General features: G+C 32.1%; 2 protein-coding genes across 2 annotated transcripts in view; one reads left to right on the top strand and one right to left on the bottom strand.

Annotated features, from left to right (window-relative positions):
• Positions 1-878: 878 nt before the first annotated feature.
• Positions 879-2,503, bottom strand: LOC106105413 (cilia- and flagella-associated protein 97-like). The gene is made up of 4 exons (XM_013285707.1): positions 2,331-2,503; positions 1,731-2,235; positions 1,423-1,645; positions 879-1,046 (listed from the first exon to the last, which is right to left on the bottom strand). Exons 2-4 carry the CDS (start codon positions 2,207-2,209, stop codon positions 990-992), a joined length of 759 nt encoding a protein of 252 aa, XP_013141161.1. The 5' UTR covers positions 2,210-2,235; positions 2,331-2,503; the 3' UTR covers positions 879-989.
• A 689-nt stretch (positions 2,504-3,192) lies between these two features.
• Positions 3,193-10,127, top strand: part of LOC106105330 (UHRF1-binding protein 1-like) — a 29,945-nt gene continuing 23,010 nt past the window's right edge. Inside the window, exons 1-7 of the mRNA XM_013285621.1 lie at positions 3,193-3,374; positions 3,909-4,110; positions 7,910-8,020; positions 8,947-9,024; positions 9,423-9,527; positions 9,710-9,836; positions 10,047-10,105. Of these exons, the coding sequence (XP_013141075.1) occupies positions 3,331-3,374; positions 3,909-4,110; positions 7,910-8,020; positions 8,947-9,024; positions 9,423-9,527; positions 9,710-9,836; positions 10,047-10,105 (726 nt within the window). The 5' untranslated portion in view covers positions 3,193-3,330. The remainder of the gene's footprint in view (positions 3,375-3,908; positions 4,111-7,909; positions 8,021-8,946; positions 9,025-9,422; positions 9,528-9,709; positions 9,837-10,046; positions 10,106-10,127) is intronic.

The raw sequence follows: 10,127 nt of genomic DNA, 5'->3' as shown, positions 1-10,127 counted from the left end.
CCTCTTGACTCTTGAATGAAAATAACCGGGCATTTGAATCAAGATTTGTAGTAAACACTCGCGTATCAATATTAACTACTACAGATTTTTATTGAAATAAATAACAGCAATAGTCCAACGATTATACGAATGGAATATAATATTAGCAAGGAAATTTTGAAATGACTACTAACGCCATCTTGCGACAGGAAGATGAATTATTTTTGTAATATCTTTTATTTTACCTAGTGTATAAATTGTTTATGAAATACTGTATAAAAATAAAATAAACCTAGCATATAAATCATAAGCCTTGTAAATAATGATTGTTACGTTGTTTACAATGTTATTTTATTTACGTTTTATGTGTGCAATGTAACTGTGATATTGTTTACGAATCACGAATGACCTCTGACTGTAGTGATGCGATGCGTCTCCCCAGCGGACATGTTTTTATTATGTGTCCTTCACACCACTGATATTTGCAATTCATTGCTATTATCTCCATTGCATTACATGTAAAGGAATAATTTTGATATTTTAATATTTCCATAGTAAGAATTTTAAATGCCTTATCGAGAGTTTAAGTTACTTAAACAATCCTAAAAAAAGAAATAAAAGAGTGCCTTTCATGATGAACTTAAAGACGAAAGTATATTTCTATTTTTTAATGGTTTTGTTAAAGATGTTATTTTTTTATTATAATACACAAGATTTAGGACCTGTTCCACCAAATTGTCACAATCCAAAAAAACGTGTAAAATATATTATGAAGCTATCGGATTTTATTTTCTTATCCGAAAGTGAGGTCATTTTAAGCTATCTGACTCTCTATCAGCCAGTGGTGGGACAGGCCCTTATAAATATAAGTTTATGAGGTTTAAATAAAAGCCATCATGTAAACAATAATATAAAATATATTGACGATCACGTATAGGTTGGCGTGCAACAAAGTGGGTAGGCAGAGTGTAGCGCCGACCTGCGCAAGCGCAGCCGACGCGCCTTCTGTATCAACGCCGCAAGCTGCACGCCGACGACTTGGCGCGCTGAATTTTCTTCAGGAGGATCTGGATATTATAGCATTTAAATATATTTTTAACACAATGTTTTATTTTATTGTTATTAATAGAAACCTATTGCCAACAACAAGTATCACAGAGTAGATAAATTTAAGTTTACAGACAGATAGAGTACGTTAATATAGCTATCAGGAGACCAGTGAGTTCTATTTTCTCTGAGATGTAGCGACCTAGGCGAGACATCTAAGACATATGACTGTAAAGAATCCCCTTAAGAATGTTATGTTAGAGTAATTCACAGATTTGTGGCGTCCTCCGTGTTAGGCGCCCTAGGCGGACGCCAACCATGACCTAGACTAATGCAGGCAGTGCACAAAACCATACACTTTGTAAAACATCTCCTGGTTAAGAGATTGTTTCTCACCATGTTGTCGTGGTCTATTTTCTTCTGTTGCAACTTGCGGTGTACAGCAGCCGCAGGTACAGGATTCCTCGCGGGTTGTTCGCGCGGAGGTATCGAAGACTTGCGTGAGTTACGAGCGCTCAGTATCTTGTTAAGTAAAATGTGGTTGTGCCTTTCAATCTCACGCAGTCGCTCGTTCGTGAAAGACATGTTGACACGACGGGTTGGAGGGATTGATATCGAACTAGGACGTAAAACATCAAATACCAATTAAAAAAACGGATTTTTAAAGTCCACAAATTCTTCAGTTCCTAACTAAAAATACTTACCCATAATTAGTTGATTGTGCTGACGAAGATAGTTGTTTATTAGTAGAACTATTTGATAGACTTTTTGATAATTTGACAAGCGGTGGGCTTGATGGAGTTTCCTTGATAATATTATGTTCAGATTTACTTTGTTCTTTTCTTTCTTTCGTAGCTTCTTCTATTTCGCTCTTATCTTCTTCAAACTCGTCGGAATAAATGTCATCTTCATTATCTTTTGTCTCCACTTCTGACTTATCGTTGCCTGAATCGGAATCCTCGTATACACAAGTCTCTACGCAGATGTTAGGTGGTCGTTTCACAGCGTCAACTATACATCCCATCTCCGTGAAATCTTTCGATAGCTCATCGGCCTCGTTATTATTCTCCTCCCGATAGAACTGTTTAGGTTTCATTTTATTTGAGTCACCAGAAGAAAAGTCCATATCAATGTACTCACTACTTTCCGTTCTAGCGCCTACTTTGATCTCGCTACGTGACATCGTGCTTTGAAGCGTGCAAATTCTTGCTAAAAAATTGAACAGATAACATTAAATGTGCACAATATTGACTACTTACATCTATTTTTATAACTAGACCTAACAATACACTATAAACACTTACAGTAAAGGTTTTGTATACGTGATAATGAAAGCAATTAAATAATTATATGAGAAAACTTTTCAAAATTGTCCGATTGGTTAAAACAATATACACAAGCAATATATTTTTGTATTAGCAAAGCAAAACAACCTTAAAAGAATTCTGGCACTATGCAAAATATAAATCTGACAACAAATGATATTACATGTCAAAATGTATTGTTTTTTAAACGGCGTAAATTCAACTTTCGTTAAAAACAGCCAGGTGTTTTATTCACGAGGCACCGTGTTTTTTAAATACTAAACACCTTGAAAGGAGCAAGTACCAATCTTTATTCTTTACTATTTTATAAAATCAATAATGAACTCAACAACATGTAAACAAAACTCGCGCCATTCAGTTTGTTGCCTGGTTACGTTCTGATACATGTACAACATTGGTAACTGTATTCAAAATACTTTTTTTTATAAACAATTACTTAATAAATATGCCTGTGTTCATAGGCTTTGTAGTTTGTTTGAGATACATTATCAGTTTTAATGGTTTGTCTTAAATAGTATTAACATGATCCGTAAAAATAATATAATTAAAATATTGAAAGCAGAGATATATAACACAGTTTATTTAATTTTATACTTCACGACAGATATTTATGACATATTACATTTTTTCTTAATTAATTTTTTTCACGTCACTTTACAAGTGTCAATGTATATGTTTTTTCTTCTTTTTTCATGAAAGAGTTTTCATGTCAACTTCAACAAAAAACACAAACAAGCACATCGATTTTCTATTCGAAACATCGTTTCTCATCTAAGGGCATCACTAATTTTTACATGACACCTGTCACTCTACATTCATTCAGTTGTCAATTTTAAGTTCAATTCATTCACTTCGACTTCACCACATCGCAAAAGAAAAGAAAGAACTTTAACTATTGGAAAAATTGTTTCAGTGGAAAATATGTTATTTAAATAACATCCATGATAATTAGATAGACTTTATTAAATTAACGCCGAAAATGGTTACTATTATAAAGAATCAGCTGTTGAAACATTTATCAAGGTAAGAATTCTCATAATTATAATAATATCCATAAATTAGGACATTTGATAATACAGAATCGGAGTTAAATAAACAAAACAGTTTTGATCAAAGAAGAAGATTGTAGAAGTCTTGTTCAAGTACAGAGCATGATGAATATTCCATAATTATAATAAAATAGGCATAGTAATGTAAAAGTCGTAAACAAAAATGTTTCACAGTATTTTTATTAAACAATTTCGTAGCTTAAATACTAAGTTGTACTTTTTACCTAACATACTAATTGGATTTCTAATGTGACAGTTCAGGTCTATTTATGCTGATTAGATTACTAGTACTTGTAACAATATTTTAAAGCAGGCAAACAGTTAAAAAATACATTTTGATATGTTATGTTAGCAAAAACAAATACCAATATTACTTATATACTTAGATGAAATATAATATTTTGTCTATTGCTCATAAAATTAACAAGAATAAGATTACTTTTTATTTTCTAAAGGATTTTTGTTTTGTAATGTTCATGTAGAATAAATTTATATTTGTCTTTACCAGATACACAAAGAATCTATCACCAGAACAGATCTCATTGTCAGCACTTCGAGGTTCTGGAGAACTCCAAGACTTGACTTTGGACGAGGATCTACTTACAGATCTGTTAGAGTTACCAGCATGGGTGCGGTTGAGTTCAGCAAAATGCAATCGAGTATCATTCAGAATACAATGGACCAAACTGAAAACAGTTCCTATTGTTTTGGTAAGGTGATTTTATAATAATCTTACTAATGTTAGGAATAAAATTAGTACCGTGCTATAGAATTGGCGCAACTCAAGATTATCGGCATAAACGTCACGTCCCTAGCTGACAGCTGTCAATGTCACTAGAAGTATGGATAGATTGGCGCGCAACCTAAGTCTTGACGAGAAGTATTGCTCTGAGTTAAAAGCGACAGTATCAATTAAATAAGTTGTCTAATACTAATATAAGAATGTAAAAGTTTGTATGTTTGAATTAATGTTAGGAAGTATCTCCGAAACTGCTTATCTCTGATGAAATTTGGTACAGTCATAGAGCATTTTCTGGGATACCACATAGACTATTTGTATTTATTTTTAATACCACTCAGACAGAGTCACGGGCGAAAGCTAGTCTATTCTAATATTATTAAGAGGAAAGATTTGGATTTTTGTATGTATTTGTATTTGATTTACATAAAAACTACTTCGGCTGATTTCAAAAATAATTTAACTATTACAAAGGTAACTTAAATGTGAGTAACATAGGCTATGTTTTTATTATTTTTTTAATTCCACACAGACGGAGTCATGGGCGAAAGCTAGTAATGAAATAAAATGGAAATATTTTTATTGAAATATTATTCTTTTACTTAAATTGATTGATTATTGACTTCTTAACTTATCATTTATGAGTGTTATTTTTTTATATTTATGTGAATCTGCTTTACATCTTTGCATTCAAGGAGATTTGAAGGTGATAAATAGATAAATAAAATATAATCCCTATATCGTCTTTCACACAATTATAACAAAATCTCTAAGCAATCAAACATTGATATATTTAATGATTCAAATTCCTTAATTAAAACTAAAATTAAAAAATTATTATTTCAATAAAGATCACACACCTTAGGACATTAAGTTATTTTTCTTTTTTGTAGTGAGTCTTAGTTTTTGATTCTTTGTCATGTAAAACTTTTGTTTTTTATCATAATGTTGTGTTAGCCTGTAAGTGTATCCATGATATTGTGTTTCAGTTATAATTATTTTTCTTCATCAAACATAACTTATTTCATGTGAGACATTGGCTTCCTATTGTAAATAAATAAAAATAAATAAATAACACAGGATTTTTAAGGGTAGTTCATCTTTGTAGTTCATGTCATATTTCTAACAAGAATATTGCTATAGCATGAAGGGTATAGACATCATTGTTTTTCTGGAAGCCATATAAGTCACCATTGTGTAGACAGTCCGGTCAGTGACCCCTATTGATAAAAATGCAGTTTTATTTTTATTCGACATTGAGATAAAACAAGTTTAAAAATAATACTGAACTTTTTGATATAAGGATTTTAGACATAACTACTTTTGACTACATAATAATTGTTTGCGGGGTTTGAGTTGGCACATAAGACACAAGTGGCTTAGTCACGATGACGTGCCAATTCATATGCAATATACTATGCTTGTTTTTAAGTTTGAATCATTTGTCTTTTTAACTTTATATTTAACTGAATTCATTTAATATATATTCGTTTATATTTTATATAATATTTTATGTCCTAATTTATTATTTGTCGGGAGATGTAATAAAAATGTAGTCACGTATCTGGCCAGTTCATTGAGGTTTGAGGTTGACTGAAATATTTCAATATAAACCACGAGTACGTTTATGGTAACTAATAGGAGCGACGTGAATTTGGTACATTACCAAATAGTTCTAAGAATTACGTTTTCTCTCTATTGTAAGTTACTTATAACTAAATTTATAAACAACGCAATACAATTCACGAACAAAAGCAGGAAACTATTTTAGTACCACTTTGAACACTGCCAAATTTTCTATAGAAAACTAATAAGCTATGCAATACTGTTTTTAATATTTACTATATTTGTTATTGTATCGTACTTAATGCTTAAATACATCATGTAACATCATTCAAAATTAACAAAACTAAGCGCCAATAGCCTAATGGATTGGGGTACGGACTTGAGATCTTGAGGTCGAGGGTTCGAATCCCGCCATTCGACTGTCGTGAACCATATCCTAACACAAACCTAGAGCTTAGTTGGAATGGTTAAAGGAAATATTAGTGAATTAACAAAAATCTACTAATATTAAAAAATATGTATACCTAAACATGACGGTTAAATGAATTTTCTCTCATAGATGATTAAGGGTACAGCATAAAGATCGATCTAGAAAGATCTAGAAAGATGATGGATTGCGTGAAAGGTGACATAATGAAGGGAGTGATGACTGAGATGACGTATGATAGTTATGTGGAGGACAAAAACCTGTTGCGCTGACCTTACAGGAGTAAGATAAGGAGGCAGATGGTGATATCACTGACTAGGTCTTACTTAACTTTCAAATAACATCATATTTAAAAAAAAAAGTTTTAGTCTAAAAGTCGTTATATCCGTTAAAATAACGACTTCGTTTAGAGTCTACTTTGTTTATTTGATTGATTGTATTTCAAAGTAATAATAAACATTTGTATTTCGGTCGAAACCCCACGTTCCAAACTCTTGTGTTTCCGTATATAAGATAAACAAGAATCCAAAGTTAAATACAGCCCTAAATCATGAATTATTCAATGAATTAAATCCACGCCACTGACTAGCCTTGGCTCTTAGTCTTTGTTTCTTGCTTTGTTCATACAAGATTTTAATTATATAAAACTAGATATTGCCCGTGACTCCATCCGTGTGGAAAAAAAACACAAGCAAGTAGCCTATATGTTGTTCCAGACTATCCTCTACATCTATACCAAATTTCATCGAGATCCGCTTAGCAGTTTAGGCTATAAACTCTAACAAACATCCATCCATCTAAACTTTACTATTATACTTCATACTATTATATTATAATATTATATTTGTGAAAGTTTAGATGGTTAGAGTTTGTAGCCTAAACAGCTGAACGGATTTCGATGAAATTTGGTATAGACGTACAGGATAATCTGGAAGAACATATAGGCTACTCAGTTTCGTTTTTTTTTAATTCCTCGCGGACGGAATCGCGGGCGAAAGCTAGTTAATAATATTAGTAAACGCTACAATCGTAAGAACATAAATCTAATATGTTGATAACCTCAGAACTAAGTCCCACTTTTGATTGTATTTATTCAAAAGTACATAATATATCAGTATTATACAGCTATCATATAGATTATAATATAAGTATGATTAACAGTAACAGGAAATAATAGATTGTTCTGCATATAAATGACTAATTTAAATAATCTAACGAAATATCCTAACTTCGAAGTTTAAGTACGCAATTTCTCCACGTGACTTGCCAGGATAAAGTTTTACAATCCGCATATAAATTGGGAATTCCAGTGAGGTCTGTTGCAATTGTCGCTATTTATGTTAAGGTTTTAAACATACAGAGAATTTAATTAAAATGGAGAAAGAGAATAGAATAAACACAAATGTATTTGTAATTTATCTGAGGTTCGTGTGATAGATTCCCCATATATTTATTACTATTTTTTGCTCGCGTCTTCGCCCGCGTAATATTAAAGCTATAATAAAAAAACAAAGCATCTACTCACTGATAACGTAGCTTTTTAATGGTAAAAGAATTTTTGAAATCGGCTCAGTAGTTTTAGAGTTATTACACTACATATAAAAATCCAAAAATACAAACTTTTCCTCTTTATTATATTAGTACTGATATAAATTTAAATTAAAACCAATCGTATTTTTTATATTTACAATATTTTTTTAACCATTGTATCTACGCTTAAGGCTTGTGCTAGGAAATGTCTTACAATAGTCTAATAGTCGACAAATTCTATTTACAGAATCTAGACGAAGTACACATAGCATTGGAGGTGTGTACAGAGCCTCGTGTGATGAACCCTGGTGCTGCAGGCACCATGCCCGCACCCGGAAAGTACAGCTACATACATAAGGTAAGTTATGTACAATCGGGGTAACTGGCGGTGTTCCACCTAAAAAACTACAATGGCTTGAACATTTTGAAACGAGTTGGTGATACAAAGCTTTTTTAGCTTGCACTCGCTAGCTAATTAGTTATTTGTTGGAGGCGATGTTTGTCTCGTCAAAGATCAAAGCAATTTTTCACAAAGTGGAACACCGCGAATTTCCGCGATTGTACTTTAGGTATATTATGTAATAAAGTTGAATTGTCTCATTGATAGAGAAAATAATCATACTAATATTTTAAATGTGACAGTTTAGATAGATAGATGGATGTTAGAGTTTGTAGCCTAAACGGCTAAACGAATCGCGATGAAATTTAGCTTAGACTAGCTGTTCCCATGCGACTTCATCCGCATAAAAGTATAAAAAAATAATTTTGTTCTTCACATTTGTCAAGTTATCAATTGCAAATGTCAAAATAACATGACATGATGACAACCTTGCTTCCTTGATGTTGGCAGCAACTTATGGTCTCTTTCCCACATTAAGGTTTCTATCAAAAATATTTACCCCCTAAGTTTAATGGCGTTAAAATATATAGTCTAAAGCGTGACGTAACTATAGGGTTTTTTATTAAAAAAAGAATTATTCAAAAATATGCTGTAATTGCTGACATCTTAGGCAACAAAGAAGTATGTGTTTACGCTTTATTATAATATTATAGATAGAGGATAGTCTGGAAGAACACAGACAACTCACTTTTTTAATTCCACCTGGACAGAGTAACGGGCGAAAGCTTGTAAATAATAAAATAATTGAAAAATATTGCACAAGGTAATCATAAGTCAATAAAAACTTTACCAAGGTCAAATGTACAAATTCAAGGAGGTATGAAATGAATTGTAATTGATTCGTTTGTTTTTTGTTATACTATTAAGCACCTTATTATGTTCAGGTTATAGATGGTATTTCGGTGGCTGTGAACCAAGTACAAGTTGACTTCAATTGTGATGCCTTTACCAGTAGTGTTCAGGTGAGCGATTCCTATTGTTTATAGCGGTTTCCTTGTAAAAACGTACATATTAAAGTGTTCATGTGATTCTCTTATTATCGTACAATAGATTACTATTCAAAATTGATTTAGTACGAATTAGCAATATTTAAAGAATAAATACGTAACATGAAGCCAAAGCAGTGCAGACTTCGCAATATGTTTATAACACAATGTATAGAAGTCCTAGTTCCCCAGCACAGTAGACCGTTTACATTAGTTAAAGGGACATTTTTAAGGGAGTTTTTTCATTAAGATTTATTAGAATTCTACAAAACCTTATAACGAAAGCAATATACATACAATTGAATATCGATCATAAAGACTCGATTAATATATTGATTATTGTCTTTATAATCGCTTTTCCTGTATTTTTTCAGATCTCAAGAGTAACAGTGGAGTCTCGCACACCAGAAGGTCGGAAGGGAGATCTTAGACTGACGAGAATCAAATCTCCCGATACTGGACAACTTTTGATATTCAAGGTGAGAGTATTAAACGAATAGATTTGTATTAACTTTGTGTGTTTGTAACCAATAAACTCAAAAACTAATGGGCTTAGGTTAAAAATTACTTTACTGGAATAATGCTACATTATTCCTGAGTGGTATAAACTATGTTAATATTGTTATAAAATGTATTTTTCACATTAAGTGTTTTTTTGTAGGAATTGGAATGGCAGAGTGCTAGAATAGAGGCGAAGGCGTTCGGCGACGCGGCGGCTAACCTGCCCCCTCTCCGCCTGTTGCTAGGCAACACGCACTGCAGGATTGTTATTAAAAAACGACTCTCCGGTAAGTACTATACGTACACCATAACATGGTACATTTGTTAACGCGTATGGTTTTATACGTTTCTGTATTTCATTTCAACACGCCACTTGAAGATCAGAAAAATCAAAAGTTTATATATTTTGTTTGATTAATAAATTTCAACCAATCAAAAATGAATACTGTATTTTAAATAACATACATAGTGCTAGTTCATATTTATACTTAAGGTAGGGCACGTTCCTAATTTAAAATCGTTTTCGCGTTGTTTTCCTGTTAAGTGGGCGGAGCCAGTGAACCAATCAGGGAATGGTG

Source organism: Papilio polytes, unplaced genomic scaffold (genome assembly GCF_000836215.1).
Source record: "Papilio polytes unplaced genomic scaffold, Ppol_1.0 DF822845.1, whole genome shotgun sequence".
Taxonomy (NCBI): Eukaryota; Metazoa; Arthropoda; class Insecta; order Lepidoptera; family Papilionidae; genus Papilio; species Papilio polytes.
Note: the sequence above shows the minus strand (reverse complement) of the source record. Positions and strands in the feature narration are given on the sequence as shown.